At 42.5% G+C, this 25,688-nt stretch overlaps 1 protein-coding gene across 3 annotated transcripts in view; it reads right to left on the reverse strand.

Annotated features, from left to right (window-relative positions):
* THRB (thyroid hormone receptor beta) overlaps positions 1 to 25,688 on the reverse strand; it is a 179,263-nt gene that overhangs the window by 52,553 nt on the left and 101,022 nt on the right. For all 3 annotated transcript variants that reach the window (XM_053409988.1, XM_053409989.1, XM_053409987.1), the window contains exon 4: positions 879 to 943. Coding sequence is in view for 1 of the 3 variants with exons in the window: in XM_053409989.1 (XP_053265964.1) it covers positions 879 to 885 (7 nt within the window). In the remaining 2 variants the exon portion in view is untranslated. The remainder of the gene's footprint in view (positions 1 to 878; positions 944 to 25,688) is intronic.

Raw genomic sequence — 25,688 nt, forward strand, 5'->3', positions numbered from 1 at the left:
CAGTCTATAGGTGCTTGTACAGACATTCATATCAATCTGGTGATTTCTGGCATGGTTGCCAGAACTACGCTGCACCCCATTAACAACCACAGCAGATATGGCTCACAAGAGTATCATCGCCTCTCAAATGGATAGGGAAACTGCATCAGTGGCGATGTGCAGAATGCAATGCTCAGATGCCTTGCAATGCACACAAAACCTCAGAACAAGCATGGATTACTTACATAATGTGTAATATGAAGGAACACTCTGTGTATACCAGTGATTCCTAAGGTGGGTGGTATCATCCTCTTGGTACTAAGTGCTAAGTGGCATGGAGTATTCTAATTAGAAGCTCAGAGGAGCAATAAAGGCATACCTCCAGAAAGGTTCACTGTTCACTTTAAGCATGCCACTCCCATATATAAATTAATGTTCTGGAACCTTCTGGAACCTTCTAACTGTTTCTGTCAGAATGATTCCCTAACACGGAGGTTTTCAGACTTTGAAAAGATGGTATCACTGGATGAAGTTCATCAATTTTGTTGAATTAGTTCAGCTAAATAGTTTTAATTGGATTTTGAATAATTGTGCAATTAATTGTTCCTGTCTTGAATTATAACTGTGTTATTAGACCCCTTAATTGGTTGTGCAAACCACTATTCTGAATAATGCTTTTTATGGAGTAGAGGGGCACTGGGGGATGAGTTTATGGAACCGAGGGGGTGGTCGGTGGCTCCCAAATGGGAACCACTGGTGTGCATAGTGTCACTGAACAGGTGAATATCGTACTGGGGGAAATGAGGTCACATGGAGCTCTACGTACTACAGCTTGTATTGCAGAACCCCTTTGGGGGGGGGGGGATACAGAAAAGCTCATACGAAATAAATTCAAGTACCTGACATGCTGCTGGGAATCAGCAAAAGGTAGTCATCCTCATTTCTCGTTTTCACCAGTTATCACCTGTCAAGGATTTAAAAAGACAACAGTTTCAACAAGTGTAGCAAACAGAACAACCAGCTGTTTTCATTATTGACATTTTAATGTTTTGATGTGATTGCTTTATTCATATTATAGTAAAGGGTGTTCTTTCTTTCTTTTCCTTTTTACACTTTGCAAACTGCTTAGAAGCTTATTTTGGCATGAAGTAGTATTAACAACAACAACAACAAGAACCTGTTTGCTACACGTTCCTTATATATTTATTAAATATTTATCTTAAACCTGTCTTTCAGCCCCCAGCCCCTCAAAATGGCTAACAATTAATGGTTAGATTATTACAAAAGAAACACAACTCAATACCAGACCACCAAGTACCAATGGAATCTGGTCCATTAGAATGAATGGGATGATGCCCCACCAGCCTTAGTCTTCACTCAGCCAGCCCCACTTGCCTGCCTTCTTACGTGCAACCAGTATAGGACACAGCAGTGCCTGTCACTTTCCTCCTCCCTAGTCTCTGCATTGCATACCCTCCAACATTCCTCAGGTGAAACTAGGGACAACTGACCCTCTTCAACCCCTCTCCCCAATTTTGGGGGGCCCCCCGCCACTGCAGTACATTTCCTTTACCACTTGTGGCGATCACACAGGGTCCCGGATGTTTCACCGTCTATTGATCCCTATGCTACCACTTTATTTCTTGCTTGCTGCTACCACCCAGGTCCTACCTGGTACAATACTGAGTCTAGTCAGGGTTAAATTGGAACATAAACTTCTGTTTATTTATTACAGTTCAACAAGCGTGTGGTTTCATAAATGGTATTGGTCCATTACACTCATGGGTTGCCTATCCAGACCTATAACTTCCGCTACCTGCTCTCCCTCATTAAACCACCTCTCACATATTCTTGTCTTCCTAGTTCCTAACTGTTCCTGACTCAGCTTATTTTGATACACTAACTCAACCTACCCACAGACTCTATCCCAATTCATTCCCACTCCAACCAACCACGCAACTCCCAACGAACTCCTCCCCTTCGCCCCTCCCAGAGCTGGTTTTATAGTCCCTCTGACTCCACCCCCTGGGTTCTGATTGGGTAACCTGTTTAACTATTTCACCTCCAGCACTCTCATATGTTAACGTTACACCACTACACCAACGGGATACAGAACACATACTTTCCGCCGTCCTAAGCAGTGCTTTTTCTGGGGGTATGCATACCCCTAAACATTTTTTTAAAAGAAAAAAAGGACTGGTCCTAAGAAAACCCCTTAATCCTGGTTTTTATTTAATTTTCTTCTGTGGTAGAATAAAACCCTGAGGGGGTTTGCATGCCTTGGGTGGAAGGAAAGAGAGTTTTTGTGCAGACAAAGGAGACAGAGATTCGGAGTCAGAGAGCAGAGTAATAGATTGCTTTGAAGTCATTTCTGCACCTGTTAAAGTAATTTTTAGTCCCCAATCCCCCCCAGCCCATATTTTGCCTTACCTGTCCTTTATTTTGCCCAGCCAAAGGTGGCAAGCCTAACTCACATCCAGTCTAAAATGGCCAAGTTCAGGCCCCAGTCCAGAATTGCCACTTCCTCCCTGGGATAGATAGGGGAAGAGAGCTTGGTATCACAGGCATACCAGTAACACTTCCGTCTGCATTCCCAGTTGACCTGGCACAGCCTTGTCATGTCCCTGCATTTCCTTTGCTAACATAGCTTTCCTCCCTCAAAAACTAAGTGACAAGCTCCACTACCTGAAACGTGGCCCATAAATTTAATATAAAATGAGACATATTCGTTCCTTATTGGCACCTAGTACTCTAAAAAGACACTTTTTGCAGCTGCAAACCATAGAACAAACCTTGGTTACAACTCATGGTTTGTCTGGAGAGAACTAAACCACAAGGCCTGGTCTGAATGACACTTGAAGCCAAAACATGGCTTAGCACAGCAGCAGAACAACCAGGGAGGGCCTTCTCTGTGGCTGCTCTCAGACTTTGGAACTCCCTCCCTATAAAAGTTCGACTGCCTCCCTCCTTGTTGTTCTGCCAACAGGTGAACACTTGGTTCAACAGGCTGCTTCTAATGAAAGGGCTAGTATCGTGCTGTTTTTATTTCAATCATTTGTATGTTTTTAATAGATTTTATCAAAGGGACGCGGGTGGCGCTGTGGGTTAAACCACAGAGCCTAGGGCTTGCCGATCAGAAGGTTGGCGGTTCGAATCAACGCGATGGGGTGAGCTCCCGTTGCTCAACCCCTGCTCCTGCCAACCTAGCAGTTCGAAAGCACGTCCAAGTGCAAGTAGATAAATAGGTACCGCTCCAGCGGGAAGGTAAACAGAGTTTCCATGTGCTGCTCTGGTTCGCCAGAAGTGGCTTAGTCATGCTGGCCACATGACCCGGAACCTGTACACCGGCTCCCTCGGCCAATAAAGCGAGATGAGCACCGCAACCCCAGAGTCGGCCACGACTGGACCTAATGGTCAGTGGTCCCTTTACCTTTACTTTAATAGCTTTTATACAGATATAGTTTTAATTCTATCAGTGTTTAATTGTTTTTAATGACTGTTTTTCCCTATGTTTTTAGCTGTGTTGGGGAAAAGGAAGGGTATAAATAAATATATTACATCCTCTCTGGTAATCTGCACATTTGCTTGCTTACCCTACCAGGCATGGCCAAACTTGGCCCTCCAAATGTTTTCGGACTGCAATTCCCATCATCCCTAGATAACAGGACCAGTGGTCAGGGATGGTGGGAATTGTAGTCCCAAAACATCTGGAGGGCCGAATTTGGTCATGCCTGCTAAGCCATGGTTTGGCTTAGTGTTACATGTAAACCAGGCCAGTACTTCTAAATTGAGATACATTTGTGATGCCCACAGCTGATGAAAGCTTGTATCACATCATCATCATTGTCATCATCTTGGAAGTTGGCATGGGGGTTATACTGTGTTTTACAGTTTTTGCTAGTAGTAGCCTTGTCAATCTCATTTTTAGGATGCTGTTCAGACTCTCCTGAAATGAAAAACATACTGTGTGTTTGTTGCAGCAATCATGATGAAATTTGCTTTCAAAAAAACTGTGTCTAGCTACTTCCTTTACAAGCTTTTGCTAATAACCACAACCCTTTAATGTCTCATAGGCTTTCCCTAAAGGCTGGAGAGAAGATCTGAAACGCTGTTGCTCCTAGTTTATTTCATTATTAGTTTAATGTGCTTATTTCTTATATCCTGCTCTACTTTTAAGGAACAGCTCTTTGGGGAGAACTTTATTTTGAGTGGATTCGTATAATGCATCACAATGCAATAAAATTCATTATTTGTGTGTTTTAATGCACACCACTTGGGCTTCCTTTAAAGTATAGCATTGACCTATTAATATAATGAATAAAAAAATAAATTCCCACGAAGAAGCCCAGCAAATGAAACAGGACATTCTTTCTACTTAGATTATTTCCAGTGAGGAATCCCTCCATGACATTTATGAGGGATATTATCCTCTAGCTCCCCCCTGTGGGTATCTGATATTATTCTTTTGGAAGACATCCTGTTCATACGTAGCCTGAATTTAGCATGTAAACAATATATAAGGAAGGTAGCGTTCCGTTCGGAATGGGGCCCCTGTTAGCAGAAGCTTTGATAACACTTTAGCAACCAAACCAAAGACTTATTTTGCTATCTCTTTCAGCCCGGAAAATCAATGTGTTGATACGAGGTGCTATACCATACCAATTCCTTAATATAAATCATTTTACGTTAGAGTTCGCATGGCATTCTGCCATTTAATGCTGAACATTAAAAACCAAGCCTTCTCAAAATGGGGTAGAGGTGAGAAACGGTTAATTCACTCGAAATCTGAAATTATTTTTAATACGGAAAAGAGCATTACTTATCAAGGACAGGCAGTGGAGGCTATGCAGTACTTCCTACAAATAGACTCTGAACAGAAGAGCGAGACTATTCAGTGCAATTGGTAAATGAACATTACTCATCCACCCACACTGGAATTATGTAGATCAATGGTAAAAGTATGTTTACGCTGAAATCAGAAAGGTTTGTTTCCCAACAAGAGTAATACATTAAGGAGTATGCCACTACTGCTAATTTGTCTATTAAGACATCGTTCTGCCAAGACATTCCATGTTTGGTTATCCATATGGGTAACCCCAGTTTCTGTATGCGCAATACCAATAATGAAGAGCAGTGAAAAAGAGTTTAAGAAATGCACTATGTTCTCCAATTACAATCATTCTGGAACACAGAGATTCTATTTAGCTTATTTTCCACTGGTCCAACTTTCCCCCTCTTTTTACTCAGAGACTTGCAACAGTGCTCTAAATAATTTATCTCATGAATGAGGCACAGTTTCTCCCATTCCACGTGAAAGTGGAAATTTTGTTTAAAATTTTAGTGATAGCAGACGGAATTTTCTTCACTGCCCTTTCATAGCAAAAGGCAAGTCTGACGTTAAACTCTCCTTGTTTTTGCTGAATCAATTCAGGACACATTAGCTCTCGTTTAAATTTCAATAAGGGACAGTTTATCTTCTGTGTTAATTTTCATTACCGTTCTTTGTGCAGTCAATAAATGATAAGTGGTTTTCTGTCACCATTTCCAGGGCATCGTGAATTACTCACTAGCTCTGGAAAAAGACTAATAAAAAGTCAACTTGCAATATAACAATTTTTAGGCAACTTTATTAGAAGACACATGAATCATAATCTCTAACTGGCTGTCTTACCTTTAAAAAAAACACACCTTCTCCAAAAAGTGCATACATGGTTTTTTTTAAAGACAAAGGCAACTTTTGCTATTGTACATTGACCATCACTCTACTGAAGGAGTGACATGGACCCTCTGATAAAAGTTCATATTATTAAATGACATTTTATATTTCTTTTCCCACTTTTATTGATGTTTCAGTGGTTCAGGATTTGTACATGCTCAAGCTTTTCTTACCCAAATCATTAAACAGATAATGATTTAGGGGGTAGGAAGCCATTCTTGACCGCTGGAAAGGTAGACCAAGTCTGAAGTAATTAATTAGGGTTGCCATATGTCCAGGATGTCCCAGATATATCAAGTATACTGGAGTCGGCAGCAGTGTCCACATTGAATGGACAAATGTCCAGGAAAATCCATACCTATGGTGGCACATGGCGGCAGTGCCGTTTTTGCTGATTTTCCATAAAAATAGCTCAAAGAAAGCTCAACAACTTTGGGCAGAACTAAAAATACATTTAAAGCACATGCATTCCCCCAAAGAATGCTGGGAACTTTAGCAGTGTGAGGGGTAAACTACAGTTCCCATGATTCTTGGGGGTGGGGAAATAATTTGCTTTAAATGTGCTTTATATACAGTGGTACCTCAAGTTACAGACTCCGCTAACCCGGAAGTAGTACCTCGGGTTAAGAACTTTACTTCAGGATGAGAACAGAAATCGCGCGGAGGCAGCGGCAGGCCCCATTAGCTAAAGTGGTACCTCAGGTTAAGAATGGTTTCAGGACCTCCGGAACGAATTAAGTTCTTAACTAGAGGTACCACTGTATACCTACGGTGGGCATGCAACCAGTTCTGATGGTGATACTTTAAGCCTAGTCAGAAGTTTTCGTAAAATTCAATCGATGAACTAACAGCAGAGGAAAGTCTCTGGGGCACATGCATCCCTTCTGTGACGGTACACAGAGTTTAAAGATCAAGTCAGAGTGCATAGCTTTTCCCTGCATGTTTAATCTCCCTGAAACTTTCCAAAGATTGAAAGGAAAAAGACAGATTTTGGGATAGGGGGAAATCAGAACACAGAAGTCCTGTTTACACAATGTGAACCATGCACCCAGAATATGTGGAGGGGAGAGCAAGACCAACCCTACTTTCTCTGTTCTGGTTCTCCACACACCTTCATCTATACTGTTGGATGAAGTGAGATATGGCAAGAGGCAGGGAAGAGAGAATGGGCACATGCCTACCGCTATTATGTTGAAATTCTCAATGTAAATACCTGCCTTTTGTCCCCCAGCCAGCCTAATCACAGCTCCAGAAGGAGAGGTGATTTTAATCAGGAAAACAGCAGAAGGAAAAAGTTAAAACTTGTCCTCCATCACCACTTTCATGGTCAAAATTAGCAGCAACCCCCCCACAATCAGTTGCTTTGAAGTTCATAAAAAATACCCCAGGAGGTCCACTCACGGATCAGTTTGTCCCTCAGCCTTCTGTTGAAATTACTGAAATGCACAAGCAGCTGAAAAGAATGGTTTCATTTTTTATATATGAAAAAAATACATTCTCAGCAAGATCTTTACAAGATTTTTCATCTAAGTAATTTAAAAAGTTTTCCAACATGGTTTTTCAGAATACTCAATCATTCAAAAGAGCAAGAGGGAAACAAATACTGTATCCACACACCTTTTTTTTTTAAGCTCTCACAGAAAAACACAAACAGCAGACCCACCCCCGACCCCCGCCCAGGTATCCCTATTTTCCAGGCACAGTGCTGGATTTACAAAAGCCAGCCCAGTTTTGGACTGGATCCTGGAATGTCCTGCTTTTCCTTAGAACGTTCCTATTTTCATTGGAGAACTGTTGGAAGGTATGGAGTTATGTGACCCACAAGCCAGGAGATAAGTAACTACACAACCTTTAGAAGACATCTAAGGAAGAGGGAAATATTTTAGACTATTGTTCTCCGGTAAGTAGGGAAAGATCTGCCACTGGAATGTGGCCTCCCCTAAGGTAGCTCACATCAGTGACCCTGCCACAGAACATATATACGGAGGGGAAAGAATAATAAGTGGGTTCCATACATCCACCATGTGCATACGTGCCAAAATATTAATGAGGGGAAAGGCACCGTCATAACAACAATTTGAAAGTCTACTTTCAGTCAAGCTTCTGCTTCTAAACTTCTATGGTATAAAGTTCTCTGTGCTTAAAAGTTATGCACAATTAGGCTAGAATCCCTGAAGTCTACCTTATGGGTGAATGAGCACAAAGTACTGCAAACTGGTGTCATTTATACTCTATGGAGCTGGAAGAAGATCTAAGATGCTTTTGGCCTACTTATGGAAGGCCCAGTGGGAACAATCTGAAGTTGCCTCCTCTGCTGCTTGTTTCTTATGTTTTCCTTCTTAGAAATGCAATTTTTACTGACTTGGTTTCAATAACACCTATCAAAAGCTCTTCATGTTTGCATTATTTGATTTGGTCCTCATCTGGGGAACCAACCCACATAAAGTATGTGAAAAGTATGTTTAAAAAAGCCCTCACTTAATGTGCAGCATCAAAAACATATTCTGAAGATTATTTGAACTCTTCCGTGTGTGTATTGAAAACTTTGTAAAGTGAAAGAGATGGATTGGACAATTTTCACATAGGCAAAGGTCATATGGTTGATGTAATCTATTAGAACAGTGAATCAGCTATGTAATCTTTGTCTATTTCCTCAGGTGACTGTCACATGTCTTCTGCACCCGGTGAAGTTTTTGTTTGGAGAAAAGGCAAGTAAGAAGGGAAGTCAGAGAGGTCTATAAGATTATGCATGGTACGTAGAAAGTAAATAGGAGAGCAGCTAATCTTTGAAACATTTACACCTGAAATTAAAATTGTATTCCTTTCATTATTAATGTTAGCAATTAGATATTATTGTTCTCATAAGGAAGAAATGTTCTCATTTGACAGATCACTCACAGCATAGCGCTATAGTACTTTTGTATAAAAGGTCACAATTTAAATTTACAGAACTAAATATGGTCTCTTTTATGGTAATAGCTACTCCTTTGAATGAAACTGGATGATAAACTTATATTTCTTCCTGCATTTATATTTTCACAGTGCCTAGCTTCACAATATGAAATTTTGCTTTAAATGTCAAATGGAATATGAAATGCAGCAATGGTACAATAACAATTTAATGTAATTGTACAGGTACACACTCGTATAATTCTGTATATATTTATGGGAAGAGAAAAAGAATATTGCTGATTACAATCCAGGATACACATAGTGCTATTTTTCTAGAAAAAGAGGTGCTAGAATTCACCACTTTCCTCGTTCTCTTATAATGGCAATGGTGCCCACGTGAGAGGTGCCAGAACTTTGTTCCCTTTCACAGATCTAGTTGTACAATCCTTAGAAATATGACCCTCACCCCTTTCTCTGATAGGGGTTTTCTCATTCAGAATACAGTGGTGCCCCGCAAGACGAATGCCTCGCTAAACGAAAAACCCGCAAGACGAAAGGGTTTTCCGATTTTTAGCGGCTTCGCAAGACGAATTTCCCTATGGGCTTGCTTCGCAAGATGAAAGCCCATAGGGAAATCCCCGGGGACAGCGGGGAAGCGCAGCGCGCCTTCTTCTCTGTTCCCGGACCTGTCCTGAAGACGTGCGGTGGGAGGAAGGTTTTCCTCCCCACCGCCAACATTCAGAACAGCATTCTGAATGTTGGCGGTGGAGAGGAAAGCCCTCCTCCCACCGCAAGCCTTCAGGACAGGTCCGGGAACAGAGGGGAAGGCGCGCAGCAGAGCACCCCTCGTGTGGGGCAGCAGGCTGCTATCCGCAGCTTGGAGAGCCCTGCGGGGAAGTCCTGCAGGGCTCCCCAAGCTGCGAATGTCTGCCCCGCGCAAGGGGCGCTCTGAAACAGAGCGCCCCTCGCACGGGGCAGCAGGCTGCTATCCGCAGCTTGGAGAGCCCTGCGGGGAACTCCTGCAGGGCTCCCCAAGCTGTGGATGTCTGCCCCGCGCGAGGGGAGCTCTGCTTCAGAGCGCCCCTCACGCCGGGCAGCAGGCTGCTATCCGCAGCCTAGGCAGCCCTGCGGGAACTCTTCTGAAGGCTGGCGGGGGGAGAAGGGCTTTTCTTCCCACCGCCAGCCTTCAGAAGGCTGTTCTGAAGGCTGGCGGTGGGGAGAAAAGCCCTTCTCCCCCCGCCAGCCTTCAGAAGAGGTCCGGGGACAGACTGTCCCCGGACCTGGTCTGAAGGCGGTCTCCGTAGGAACGCATTAATTGATTTTCAATGCATTCCTATGGGAAACCGTGCTTCGCAAGACGAAAAACTCGCAAGAAGAAAAAACTTGCGGAACGAATTAATTTCGTCTTGCGAGGCACCACTGTATTCCAGAGTTGTCCTGCATCAAGAAGCAATCTTTTAACAACTATCACCTGCTGAAATATAGCACCCAAATATTTTAGGGCTATTAACTTTTGTTGTTGTTGTTTAGTCGTTTAGTCATGTCCGACTCTTCGTGACCCCATGGACCAGAGCACGCCAGGCACTCCTGCCTTCCACTGCCTCCCGCAGTTTGGTCAAACTCATGCTGGTAGCTTCAAGAACAATGTCCAACCATCTCATCCTCTGTCATCCCCTTCTCCTTGCGCCCGCCCTCCATCTTTCCCAACATCAGGGTCTTTTTCAGGGAGTCTTCTCTTCTCATGAGGTGGCCAAAGTATTGGAGCCTCAGCTTCAGGATCTGTCCTTCCAGTGAGCACTCAGGGCTGATTTCCTTCAGAATTGATAGGTCTGATCTTCTTGCAGTCCACGGGACTCTCAAGAGTCTCCTCCAGCACCATAATTCAAAAGCATCAATTCTTCGGGGATCAGCCTTCTTTATGGTCCAGCTCTCACTTCCATACATCACTACTGGGAAAACCATAGCTTTAACTATTCAGACCTTTGTCGGCAAGGTGATGTCTCTGCTTTTTAAGATGCTGTCTAGGTTTGTCATTGCTTTTCTCCCAAGAAGCAGGCGTCTTTTAATTTTGCGGCTGCTGTCACCACCTGCAGTGATCATGGAGCCCATGAAAGTAAAATCTCTCACTGCCTCCCCTCAAATTGACAGAAACATAGAAGCCAAATACTTTGGCCCAGCCTTATAGGCTGTCAAAGGCTTGTGAAAGGGCATGCCTGTTTAACAAATACGTACCGCATTTTTCGCTCTATAACACGCACCCGACCATAACACGCACGTAGTTTTTAGAGGAGGAAAATCCGTAGGCATGCCACCCATAGGCATTCCCTCCATAACACGCACAGACATTTCCCCTTACTTTCTAGGAGGAAAAAAGTGAGTGTTGTGGTGCAAAAAATACGGTAATTCACTGTCTCTTGATGCCTGGAACAGAATTATGCTGGGGTTGTTGTTTTTTCAACTAGCAAATGTAAGCTTCCTTTGCAGCTACACCCTAAAATTCTAATTTAGAAAAAAGTGATTTTATGAAGGTAGTTTCCTAATAATCAGTTGAATGGTAACACGTTTGTGTGTGCTTATGGCTTGCAATCCTCTGGGATGATCAAATTTTCTTTGCAACTCATCAAAAAATTTGGCACAGTGGAAAAAAGATGGCACAGAAATACAGAGTTAACAACAATTCACACCCTCTTTTACAATTTAATTTCCCTCGTGTTCAGACATGAAGAAAAGCAAATAGGTTAAGGAGTGTGTAACAGCATACAGAAAAAATATATATTAAAATCTTTCAGTTAATAATATAAATTTTCTCTGCAGCACTGATTATTCAGTTAGATATTACTACGCGTAATGTACCAAATGTTCTACCAATAAATTAGTAAACAGAAGGATACTAATTTAGCATTTCAACTTAGATTTTGTTTTGCTTTAATATATGTCTGCAGTGTATATATGGAATATTAAAAATATTTTAATGTCTGCAAACTCTCAATTAAGTATTCATGTGTTTTTGAAGTTATATTCTGTTAAGGAGAATGGAACTTTTTTGTTCATTTTTTAAAAAGTCACCTACTTAGAACCTTGGTTTTAGTGTAATTTATTATCAAAAATAAAATGTTTAAAGAGAAACACAAGCAGAAGATAAGAGATGAAAAACACAGGTTCATATATAACAGCTTTATTTATTTTTTCCTTTTGGTAAAAAGAAAAAAATCCTAAAGATTCTACAGAGTTGAAAATTCTATGCTACCACCCAAGACATAGTGACGACTGGTAAAAATATTTAAAATGTAGCATTGCTTCCTGTGCCAAAAGACACTACTAAAGAGACAGTACCAATAATGACGCAGAGATTTAACACCCAATAAATGCTTTATTTAGATGTAATTCTGCCTACACTGTGTAATAAAAACAAAACACTGGTCAGAGTTTTCACACACTCTTTTCTGGCTCTCTCAGACGGTAACCGTGTTTCTATTCTATGTAAAACCACATCACCACCACCACCACCATCATCTGTCTATGCATGGAAGAAACATGTGGCATGTGATCCAACCAAAGCTGGGGATTTTATCATAATTCCAATGCATCTCCATATAGCACAGCAACTCCCAGGACATCTCATTCAATATTCACTCCATGAAGAATGGAACAACTTTGCATGATCAGCACAATTTTTTCCCTTAGGAATTTAGTTTAAATGATGGGACATGATTAAGATCTTTGGCAAATTGCTACACCCACAAGCCCACAGGAGCGGAGGTGATGTCAAAGGTACTTCCCAACTGAGAGTTAACTCTTTATTGTCAAAGTCACTTCTACGCAGTTCTGGAGACCTACTGGCTGGTGCCCTTATGGAGCAGTTGCAGCAACAGAGGACCACCCCCTGTCAGGCTTTGGGGAATCAGATCCCTCCCCCAGTGGCAGCAAAGAAACAGATAAAAAAAGATGAGTTCTTCCAAATTAGTCTATTCAATAATCACAGCGAGAGACAAAGGAATGTGGTTTCTCTTGAGAAATGGTGTTGCTCCAAGTAAAGTCCCACTCCCCCTTCGTCTCCCCATTCTATGTCACCCCTGCGTCAGCTAATCTGAGCTTTCTGATTCTGAGCGCTCTGTTCTCCTACCCTCAATGCCCATCTGGTCCTGGGAGAAGGGGGGTCAGGAATGCTTTCCATGGACACTGAGTCTGTCAGCTATCTCTCCGCTGCTGCTGCTGCTTCTTCTTCTTCTTCTTCTTCTTCTTCTTCTTCTTCTTCTTCTTCTTCTTCTGTTGTTCCTCTTCCAATATTTCCCAGCTTCTGCCCTTCTGCCAACCAATGTTCTTGTGCTGGTCCTGGTAGGGTTACCATGAGGCAGGGTCAGAGTCCGGTCCTCGGCTGCAGGTCTGGAGACTGTCCACCAAGGGCGAAGCGGGGTCCAAAGCAAGAAGCCGGGCGTGGTCGGGAACTCCGGAAAAACAGGTCTGGGTGCTGGCAGAAACAGGTTTCCAACGTCGTTGCTCCTGCAACCTGGGACTGGGCTGACTGACCTTTATCTTCTCTGAGGCCAGGGGCGGACCCGGCCCACAGGTGACCCGCCTCTCCTGGCCTTAAGGCGAGCACTCCTCCTGAGGTCCAGGAGAAGAGGGGGCAGTTCCCACCATTCCTCCTCTGTCCAGCCCCTGACACTCCCCCTCCATCAGTTTATGTAGCTTCCCACGTGCACAGCTGGAGACTACGCCTGGATGGAAACTTCCATTGCTCATCCCTTTTAAGTCCCCTCTTGGTTCTGGGAGACAGTGGTGCAGGAGAGGGTGGGGAAGCACCCGGTCCTTCACTTGCCTGACCTGCCTTCTTCCTCCTCTTCTTCCAGCCCATCCTGTGCTCCACTCTCTAGCTCTGAAACTCCCCCTGCCTCTGATTCTTGCCTCCTGGGTTGTACATGTCCCCACAAACCACTTCCCCCTCCTTCCTAGTCAGACACCAGTCCCCCTTCCCCTGGCACACACTTGCCAGCGTCCTGCCGGTCCCTGGCAGGTGTGAAAGTCCAAGGATGCCAACATGGCAGACTGAACTGCCTGGCTTTTTTAATCCTTACTTGGGATAAGGCTAGCATTGAAGTGTACTCCAGATCTGGGCCTGCTTGGCTCCAGGAAGAGCTAAGGTTCCCATGTGTGCTATAGAATCCTTCTGTCTTCTGGTCACTGGTGTAACTCAGTGGGGAATCCTCATTTCTGGGTTCCACTTGACAGCTCCCCTGAGGGTCTAAGCTGCCACCTCTACCCTGCTCCGGCTACAAGTGACCTCTGTCAAATACCCTGTTGGAGGGGATTCCAGGAAACAGGGAATTATGTTCACGTGTGGTGGGGGTGTAAATATGTACAATTTTGGGGGGCAAAGGGTGTTTAAGGAGATAACAGAAATCACTGGGTTAAAGCCAACCAAAAGTCCAGAGGTAGCATTATTATCAATTTGCGATGGGGTGGAAGGTTCACAGGCTATGAAGGGCTTGCTCACAAATTTCCTGACAGCTGCACAAATTATTATAGCCAGGAAGTGAAAGGGGAAAGCGGAATATAAAAATGGAAGAATGGTATAAAGAGGTGTGGGATATAGCTATTGATGATAAATTAACATGTGCCATTAAGGTAAGACGGGGAATATGCAGGAGAAATGATTCTGAGGAGATATGGAGGGTGTTTGTAGAATCTGTACTGTTAAAACGGAAAGGGGTCAAACCATCGCAAGAGGTGTTGAAGTTTTGGAGGTTGGATAGTTACAATGGAATGGTCTGGGTGGTGGGGTGCACATTTTTTTTCTTATTTATTTATGATTATTTCTTTGTCTAAATGAATGAATGAAGCAAATAGCCAGCAGGTTTTCTCTTCCCCAAGCAGCAGACCCAACACTGCACAGAGCCAATGCCTGACCCACAGTCCCCAGCGGAAGCCCAGTGAACTTTATGACATATGCCCTGTATCTACAAACCAATGTCGGTGTAAATAAGGTAGCCTCATAAAAGTGAAAGAGCACACAGAACTCTCGCTCTCTCTGGCAGGCGCACACAACGCATGCATGCACAGAGTATTCTATGCGGCACAGTCTGGGCAGAAAAGGTGAGAAGGACAGCGTGATGAAAGTTTGCCTTCAGTCAGTGAGATCGTCAGTTTTCCAGGCTAGTGCACACAAGCTATCACCTATATTTATCCCTCTTGTTTACCCAAGGGCTTGCATACTCAACCACACTCACATAGCTTCTGACTCACTCACTCAAGTTTTCACATGAATTTAATAACCTTGAGTCGGGGGAAGCCACGCAGCGGGTTCTTTCGAAAGCAAGAGCCAGGCTTTCTGCTGCCTGAGACAGGCGGCTCGTCGCTCTGAAAGCCTCAAAACAGGAGGCCGAGAGAAGGAGAAACTGGGTCACAATCCTGAGCCTCAACTGCATTGCATATTTAACTCCCAAGTGTCTCTCTTGACAACGAGGTGGTCTCGTTTCCCTTTCCAAACTATGGCTTTGTAGTGGCAGACATGCTGTGCTCCAAATATGACTTTGTCATATGCTGTGACTTATTAAATTCTTAAGAGCTTGCATCTTTAAGGCACAGAATCATAGAATTGTAGAGTTAAGGGATCACAAAGGGCATCTAGCCCAACCCTCTGCAACCATGTGGAACGCCCTCCCATCAGATGTCCAGGAAATAAACAACTATCTGACTTTTAGAAGACAACTGACGGCAGCCCTGCTAAGGGAAATTTATTAAAAGAACTTCCTGACAGTAAGAGCTGTTCGACAGTGGAATTTGCTGCCAAGGAGTGTGGCGGAGTCTCCTTCTTTGGAGGTCTTTAAGCAGAGGCTTGACAACCATATGTCAGGAGTGCTCTGATGGTGTTTCCTGCTTGGCAGGGGGTTGGACTCGATGGCCCTTGTGGTCTCTTCCAACTCTATGATTCTATGATTCTATGAAAATATCCACATTAAAGCAATATTTATTTTTAAAGCATATACAGTGGTACCTCAGGTTACATACGCTTCAGGTTACATACACTTCAGGTTACACACTCCGCTAGCCCAGAAGTAGTACTTCAGGTTAAGAACTTTGCTTCAGGATAAGAACAGAAATCGGGCTCCAGCAGCACGGCAGCAGCAGGAGGCCCTATTAGCTAAAGTGGTGCTTCAGGTTAAGAACAGTTTCAGGTTAAGAACGGACCTCCAGAACGAAATAAGTACTTAACCTGAGGTACCACTGTATCACATCAGAGGGTTCTTCTGCTTCCCCCCAGTGTGTCTTCTGAAACTCTTACTATAGTTCAAGTCTTTAGTTGTTCCTATCTCCAGCATTTTTTTAATTATTATTATTATTTAGAAAAAGAGGTGCTAGAACTCACCATGAACACCTCCCCTGTTTTCTTATAATGGCAACGGCACCCACCTGAGAAGTGCGGGAACTGAATTCCAGTGAGTTTTTCCAGCTGAGAAAAAGCCCTGCCTTACCTAGTTCAAGACTTTATCTGTCATTCTCTCTGTATAATAAGTGTATGTACTGCAGTTCTCCTTCTTTATTAGAGCAGTCTCTATTTTCTGGAACCCAGCCCCGATAAAAACACTCTCCATTTTGTCCTTATTTCTGCCCATTGGGGGGAATTTTTTTTATTTGCCTTTCAATATCCTGTTAGCATCTATCTTCTAACAAGATGTTTCTCAGGGTCTCTAGAAGCTAAACCTCTTGAGTGTCTATGCCCATTTATGCATGCATATGTACATTAAGACACCTCACGGTGCACAAACCTACCATTTCAAATGTTGGTGAGGCTCGCTTTGAGTTGCCGATAGCAGCAGGGCAAGTTTGCTTTTTCTTTCTTTCTTCTGAAGACATCTTTAATCTAAGGAACAAACGCTTCCTTGCTCTTAAAGCAGAGCAGGACAAGTTATTGCATGACTACAACAGACAGAATGCTGTTTTCAGCAATGAGAACAGACTATTGCAGCACAACTAGTCACTGCTAAAAAATGGAAATCTCCTGTAACAAACCATTTTTCAACAGTGGTACCAAGAGGTCTGGGGCAGAGCACTGATGGAGAAATGGTCCCATTAACTACAGCTCTGCAAAATGGAACTGGAACCATCAGTTTCAAAACACCTGGTACATTTTTAGCTCCTTTGCAATTAAAGAAAAAGACATTTGCATTCCTCCAGCTACACACTGACAGTTGTGTCTCAGTACTCTAGATTGATCCAATTAACTTTATTTCCTTATTTTTCTTTTCTATTGTATTGAACCGGATTGCAACTTATAATGAAATGTTTGTTCTCCATTGGTATTGCTAGTAACCTTTGTTACTTTTCTACTGAAAATTTACAAATATGCTTTTTTTAAAAAAAAGAAGAAGAATGCTATATTACAAATGTGTTCCTGGTCTTATCTGTGATATGCATGTGGCTTATTTCCATGTTCATTCTGTAAATTGTGTGACCTCAGCCATTTCCTAAGATGATGATGATGATAATTTAATTTCTTCGCTTCTTGCAGTGAGGGAACCACCAAATTAATATCTTTTAGCTGTTCACTTTTTATAAAAATGACAAGCTGCAACAGTGATTTTTCTATAAACTTGTCTCCTCCTGATGGTGCTATAAAGTCCATGGCCAGTTTTCAAATTCAGGGTTATTATGACACCAATGTCTGTGCTGCCGGTGATAGCTCCAGCCCTCTTTGTTCTCCAGGAGTGGACCAGAGTGAAGTCTGCTCCAGTAGCCCCCCCCAGGCCGCCGTGGATAGGCCAGAATTTGAATCTGGTTTTGGCGGGAACCCAGTAGGCTCCACGATGGTCAGGGGAGCAGAGCGATGGTTAGAAGGACGGGGAAGCCCAGCGCCAGGCCACAAACGACGCCCTCCACCAGACTGGGTGAGCAGCCATTTTCTGCCTGCTCTTAGAAGGGAAACAGAAGAAACCAAGGAGAATGTAGATTGGGGCTTCAAGGCAGACTATTTCAAGGCTCAATAGGAAAGCTTCCAAGCAGGCAAATTAAAAGATATGAGATGCTGTGTTCTAAGGAATTTAAAATAAAACGCTCTTCAAAACATCGGGTGCCAAAGCACGTTATGCGTCCTGGTGAGCAACACCGCAAACATTTCATGTCATTGTCAACACTTGAGCAAAAGGCACCAATTGACGACACAACACTGAGCCGCTGAAAGAGCTTAACCAGGCAGGGAATCTTACTACACACAATAGGAAATGGGTGCACTTTTCATAATATACTAAAACCAAATCCTTAACTTGCTTCACAGACACAGTCTGTCAAAAACAAAGGGGGGGAAATGTAGGGAGAGATTTTTTAAAAAAACAAACACACACAACACACACACCGGCAAGAGATTGGTTAGCATAATCACAACAGTTCATTTTAAAAGTAAAAAAGTAAAAGAATGCTTAGGAAAATATGGGGTGAGGTGTTTTATACATTAGGGCTGCCCCACAGAGAGGCCTGCTTAACTTACTTGGCTGTTAATGAGTGGTGAGCTGGTATACTGATCTGCTGGTTTTTGCCACGCAACTACCTGCCTCTTGTTACGGTCGCTTATGAGCCTACTTCTTGCATTAGCTATATAAACAACATTTCATACCATCAGTTGTGCTCCTGCTATTGCACAGCTCCCCATCCAGAACACTACACACACACACACACACACACACACACACTCTTCTACCTCATCTGGAAACCTGCATGATGACTGGGATTTTAAAACATACAGAAACCTTTGCATGAAGGCTTCCCCCTAAGGAGATGGTGATACTGAATGCATGGATATAAGGTGGGCAGGACTGTGAGCCATTATGCAATAGTGGCAGCCATTGGCATGTCCTCACTGCCTCTTCTGCACATAGAAACAGCTTCACATGAATAATGCATCTAACTATCACAGGATACTCATGCTATTACTATATAGTTATTTCTACAGGGTCTAAGGTTCTCTACTCTTAACAGGATTCGTTTTAGTGCACCTGCACTGTACTTAGCATTCACTCCCACAAATGGTTTAAGCAGAAATTACAAGAGAAGGCAATAATTCCACAATGGTGGGTACCCTTGGCTTCTCCTGTCTTGGCAAAATGCCTTGAAAATCAAATCAACAAATGAAAATGATGTAGTCCTAACCATAAAACAAAACAAACGAATGAAGGGGGTTAAGGGGGGGGGAAATAGGTGCAGAAATTGTCTACTTAGTTTTTACAATTCCTATTTTACAAACTGAACCAGAATACTGATCAATATCCAACAGACAATGAAGAAGGTCGATCAGCTTGTTAATACATCAGTATGGTGCATGCAGCTAAACAGATATCAAAAGCCCAAATGCATTCCAGTCTCAAAATATCTTCACCAACACAAAATTATGCAGCCTTCTTTAAAATAAAGCCATTCCTGCAGGCTACTATAAAATTCAAAGTCAAAGAGTAAGCAAGCATTCAGGTAACATTTGAGGTGGAAGCAGTAGAAGAAGCCTAAAGCACTGGAGAGGTTTAATTCCTAAGCTGTTCAGTTTTCAGCTCACAGTGTCTATAGTAGAGATAGTCAATGTGGTCCCTTCCAGATGTTGTGGGACTTGAACTCCCCTCAGCCTCTGCCAGCAGGGGCAATGTTATTCATCAGGGATGGAGGGAGTTGCAGTCTGGCACAGGAGGGCTGCCGTAGATGTCATGCATATCTGAGTGTGCTTGAATGATGCTTTTCCTAAACAAAGAGCCTAGTGCAATTGATAAAAATAGAGCATTAGGGTTCAACAGGGAGGTCCTATGTTCAAATCCTTGTTCAGCTAGGATTCACTGGAATATCTTGGCCAAGTCTTTATGTCTATACTTGCTGTATGATCTGAACAGTAAAACATTTTCTTCATCAACATAATTTTGTAAGAATAATGATAAATGTGCTGTTTTAAAATTTACGAAGATATTTTGAAAAACACAGAAAGATGTAAAAAAAAAAATGAAGAGTACCTTTGTGAAAGCATTGTCTGGCTGATACTTAACCACCAATATCCCGAACGTTTTACCTTTGCACTGCTCTGTGGAGGTTTCACTGTGGAAGTTAACTCTGAGATGAAGAGACAAAAAGGCTCTGGCACAGCAAGGCTGTGTCTTATCAAACATTCACTTGTTGTCCCAGAAACTGCATCTTAATGGGACTGCCATATTTTATTCATCCCATGTTTCATTTATAAATACGCAGTATCATTATCTGAGTTTGTCAAACTGCTCACTTTAAAATTTTATAGAATGCTTCTGCTTTGAGAATATGATCTTTCCAATTGCAGCAAGTGCATGATTCGGTCCAACACCTCTCTTTTAAAAAATATCTTAATGAAGTACATACATACCTAAACCCAGTGCTTTTTTTCTTTAAAAAAAATGTTCAGGGGTACTCTCATTTTGACTCAAGAAAACCACCATTTTGTAGTTCAAATTGGGAAAAATAAATATAGTAAATGGACCAAAGTACAAAGATTCACAAAATGTTTAGGGGTATGCATACCCCTGAGTCCCCCGCAGAAAAAAAGCACTGCCTAAACCAATTTCCTCTCTTTCAACATCATAAAGCTGAAATGTGTATTATTATAACTTTATTTAATCAGCACTGGTTGCCTTTCCAGGCTTGATATAAGGCACTGATTTTGACTTTTAAAACCCTCGATGGCTTGAGACCTGTGAAGTATTACAGCCTTCCCTGAAAATATTCTGCTTCTAATGAGTGACTAAGCCTTCAAGGTCATATATCTGACTATGAGTTTGGTGGGAGGGAAAGTTCAGTAAAACATGAGGAAACTCCTTGCTCCTATGTTGCACATAGGCATTTAGGTTCAGGACCGCAAGTACTGCCTCTCCCCAGATGAACTGATCCAGACCCCGTGATCATCAACTGAGGCCCTTCTTTGAAGAGGTCTGGAGGGTGGGAACACCAAAACGGGCCTTTTCTGTGGTGGCTCCCCATTTGTGGAATGCTTTCCTCAGGGAGCCTCACCTGATGCCATAATTATATATATGTAGGTGCCAGGCAACATCTTTCTCCTATAGCAAGGCCTTTGGCCTTTAACTATTGGTGGCCTTTTAGAAGTGGGTGGGATGTTTTTAATGTATTTCTCTCTCCTCTTGGTTTTAATGTTCCTATTTGGGTTTTATTGTCTGTTGGTTTGGTTGTCAGTTGTTCTGGGTTGCCCTGAGCTGAATAAAGCAACTTCCAAATTTAATTAACACCACGACCACCAATTTAGGCCTTTTTGTGGGCCCACCAGTTTTTCTTCAAAGAGCACGTGCGAATTAAAATAAGGTTGCTTCCAGAGGCAACTTTTTTATTGCGCATCCATCCTGATTTGAAGGCAGGGGGGGTTAGATGACGTTGACTATTCACTGACCACCCCTTCTGATTTGTGGAGAGGTCAAACAACACTGCAGTAAGAAAGTGTTATCACACACTTTCCAGTGCATTTTTCTGTCCCTTTCCTTATTGCAAAAAATGGGTCGAGTGTTCTGGGGGAAGGCGGTTTGTTGCACAAAAGCTCCAAAACATTTTTAATTACACAATCTGAATTTGCCAGTATGGGATTAAATCCTACCCAAAAATACATAATGAGAGACATAAGTTCTTCAAATTGGAAGTGCAATGCTGGGAACTTGAGCGCTGGGACACTTGGGAAATGGGTGCCAGGGATCATGCAGGAAGATGCCCAAATTAAGGGCATCCCATCTATCTCCTCCCGCGTCCAAGGATTCTGTAGAATCTACACTTGGACTAACAATGCAATCCTAAGCATGTTTACTTGGAAGTAAATCCCAACAAGTTCAATTGGGTTCTCTCAAGTAAATGCACATGGGATGATGCTTGAGGAGGCTATATACTGAAAGTCAGTGCCATTTGGAGGTTGTGAAGTAAGTCTGGTTCAGATCTATAACTTCCAAGTGATTTCATATGACATCTGCATGGGGAAATGCTGGAGAATTTTTGAAGAAGTAATCTGCATCTATTTAAATACTCAAGATATAAACGATTACAGACTATGCAAACAAGCCAGCTCTGTGTCTGAATCTTCCATACAAATTAGTCATTAGAGAGTTGTATTCTTTTTTTAAAAAAAGATATTTATTGAAATTTTCAACTTTAATACAAATTTTCAACTTTAATACATTCTTTTTTAGAGAGTTGTATTCTTTTGGCAGTGCAACGCTAAAAAAAAGTCGCTTCTTTCCAGAATTGTCTAGTATTCTTTCGGATAAATCTGGGGTGGGGGCTGTTCTTGTTGTAAAGGTTTTTGGCTTCAGAAGAGTGAAGAGCGAGTATCCACTGCTATCTCTTAGCCATGCCAAAGCATATGGGAGATGTTTTGAAACACTCACCAGTTAAATCCATCAAAAGATGCAGCTCAGCTGACAGAAAATGACAGAAAAATGGCAGTCATGTAAATCACAAACAGCACTTGGATGCTTCCCAGAGAGCAATTACAGCTTTAGACAAAACCAAATGCTACTGTTGGGGGAAGACTTTCAGGGCGATGGACAAAGTCAGACAACTAAAGTCCTCGGAATGACAGACCTCTGTGGAACTGGGAAAATAACACTAAAATTTAAAAGTAGTGTGGTGCCATGAGAGGCTATTAATCAAATATAGTCATGTCTTGTAGTGTAATTTTCCATTAGGCACAAGGTCATTTCTAAATAGGGCAAAGGGAACATGCATGCACAGAGGACGCTGTTTTGCACAACTCCTTCCAAGCACATTTAAGAACATTAAAAAAAGAAGATTTACACACACACACACACACACACACACACACAAACGTATAAGCAAGGAAATTTCATAAAAGTCACTGAAGATAACTTTACTTTCTCCAAAGCTGTTCTACTGCAGAGCTAAAACTAGCAAAATCTCTTACAAAGTGCCTTGCTTCCCTTAGCAAGCAGAGTCTCTCTGTGATTACAAATTGACGCTAAGTAAACTTGACAACTGATTTGGAAAATGGTTCATGCTGAAAAGCAGCAGGGTGGATCTTCCAGCCTCCCACAGCACCAACCTCGTTTATACAGAGACAAAGGTCTCATTTTGGTTATTTTATACCAGGCTAATATTTCCAACACCATATGGTTATTTCCATTCTCCGCTGTGTGTTGTTTGGAAAGTCAGTCGGGTTACTCTTACTGACTTTACAGCCTAGATGGATGTTTCTCAAAAGTCACTGAGGATGCAGATAGACATAAATAGTTTGAGCAGTTGCCGTATTTTTCGCTCTATAAGACACACCAGACCAGTTTTTGGAGGAGGAAAACAAGAAAAAAAATATTCTGAATCTCAGAAGCCAGAACAGCAAGAGGGAGCGCTGTGCAGTGAAAGCAGCAATTCCTCTTGCTGTTCTGGCTTCTGGGATAGCCGCGCAGCCTGCATTCGCTCCATAAGACGCACAGACATTTCCCCTTACTTTTTAGGAGGAAAAAAGTGAGTCTTATAGAGCAAAAAATACAGTACATCACTGAGGAAGCACAATGCACAGAGACAGAATTGCCTGCCCATCAAAAGTGGAGACAGCACTGTTCTGTTTCTGGGTTCACCACAGACAACTATGGCCACAGTGAGAAGAGGAGGCTGGTCTAGATTGGCCATTGGCTTCATCCAGTACACTGTTCTTATGTGACACCGCTTATTCCAGTTATCAGCAGAACCTGGCAGCACTGGTCATAAGCCCACTTCTTCTTATCAGGCACAATTTTGCCCAAGAACCTAAAAAAGCCCTGCTGGGTCAGGCCAAAGGCCCACCTAGCGCAGAATCCAGTTTTCACCATGGCCAACCAGATGCCTGTGGCAAGCAGGGCTGCAGTTCTTTCAAAACAAATGTTCCTTTTACAGCAGGAACAACAAAGCAATGAGCGAACATTTCATGAATAAGCAGTTTTGCCTGAAGATCGGGGAAGGAGCAAGGCATATGAGATTAGCTTCCAGGTGGCACTGTGGGTTAAACCACTGACTTGCTGATCAGAAGGTCAGCAGTTCAAATCCCTGCGATGGGGTGAGCTCCCGTTGCTCGGTCCCTGCTCCTGCCAACCTAGTAGTTTGGAAGCACATCAAAGTACAAGTAGATAAATAGGTACCGCTTCAGCAGGAAGGTAAACGGCGTTTCCGTGCGCTGCTCTGGTTCGCCAGAAGCGGCTTAGTCATGCTGGCCACATGACCCGGAAGCTGTACGCCAGCTCCCTTGGCCAATAAAGCGAGATGAGCGCCGCAACCCCAGAGTCGGCCACGACTGGATTTACTAGATGATGCATTTTTTTTATTATTAACTCATTTTTATGAAGAGTTCTCCATAGAGAATAAGGGAGGGGGCATAGGAAGACGGAAGGTAGGAGGAGACAGACAGACAGGTTGTGTATCCACAGCAGTGAGCAGAGGAGGAATGAGAGGAAAGACCACAGTGCTTCTGCAGCAGCACAACCAGATGCCTTCATCTGCCCCAACTGCAACAAAACAAGTCTTCCCCATATCGGTCTCTACAGAGACTGCAGGAACTGTAACTCTTTCTTTCTTTCTTTCTTTCTTTCTTTCTTTCTTTCTTCATACTTTTCGTATTTCTACATTTCATTAATTTTACAATCATTTTAACATTTCAAGGTATTCATACTTTTCGTATTTCTACATTTCATTAATTTTACAATCATTTTAACATTTCAAGGTATGACTTCCTTCCCCCTCCTTCTGCGGTTCCCTAAATTTATTTTGTTATATCTTCTGCATATCCAAATTCATTTAATTTGCTCTTTTAATTATCTACTTTAAATATATATTCTTATGAAACTGCAGGTTATTACAATAACCCCACCCATGTTTTTAGCTGTTTATAATTTATCGGTAAATATTCAATAAACCATTATCCATTCGTTTATAAAAAAATTGTTATCTTGATGTCTTATTCTTCCGGTTAAAAGTTTCGCCATTTCTGCATATTCCACAAGTTTTTGTATCCATTCTTCCTTTGCTGGGACTTCTGCTTCTTTCCACTTTGGGGCAAGTAGCATTCTTGCTGCTGTAGTTGCATACATAAATAAATTTCCATACACTTTAGGTAGTTCTGTCCCTATAATTCCCAAAAGAAAAGCTTCTGGTGGTTTTTTTTAAAAACAAAGGTTATTTTAAACATCCTTTTCAATTCATTATATATCATCTCCCAGTAAGCTTTAACCTTACTACAAGACTACCACATGCACTGTAACTCTCCAACATCTGACTTCACCCGCAAAGGCACTCCTCCAGCATTTGCGAAACAGATGGATGCCAACAGCATCACTCCCAGCCCAACCTGGAGATGCCATGGGCTGGACCAGGGACCGGACCAGGGTCCTTCTAGATGTAAAGAAGATGCTCTACCACAGAGTTTTGACCAAGCTACAGGAATTGCTAAGGAAGAAACATACTAATCAAGTTAGATGACACTTATTTAAAGCCTCGGACTGCTAGCAACCAGCTTTCATGGTAGCAATCTGGTTTCATGCAGATTTCAGTTTGACAGTGAGAACTGGCCCAAAGTATTTAGCAGGAAGTCAAGAGCAACCTATTTTTGTGCCACACAATTCACCTTCAAGATAAGGCAGAGAAGCACTTGAATGAAGTATGTAGTTACTCGGAATCAGAATATACAGGAGCAAAGAATTGAAAGCCTCCCGCTGAGCAATTGCTTTTTCCGGTACAATGAATATTTTCCTGCCGGAACCTGCTACTTTGGTGTCTCAGCAGCATTTCCCGTAACATGCACTGAATAAAAATGTTTGGGAGTCAAGAGATTGCAAACATCTAGCAAACAGCTGCGCTATTGAAAACTGGGTTCATCAACAAGGCGATGCCAAATGGCCAAGGAGAATTTCTCTTTCCCCTCGTCTACTTCAGCTTCTTCACCTGTGCGTCTTCAAATAAAGAGACACTTGACTGTAGCGACAGCTTTGTAGTGCATGTTCAAAAGTGGCAAAAGGTGGGCAGGGCAGATGCAGTGGGAAGTATCAGGGAGAGAAGGACAGAGTCCTGTGCCAGAGAAAACTATAGTCGTACCTCAGAAATTGAATGCCTTGCAAGTCGAATGTTTAGGCTCCCG

Source organism: Podarcis raffonei, chromosome 12 (assembly GCF_027172205.1).
Source record: "Podarcis raffonei isolate rPodRaf1 chromosome 12, rPodRaf1.pri, whole genome shotgun sequence".
NCBI classification, from domain to species: Eukaryota; Metazoa; Chordata; class Lepidosauria; order Squamata; family Lacertidae; genus Podarcis; species Podarcis raffonei.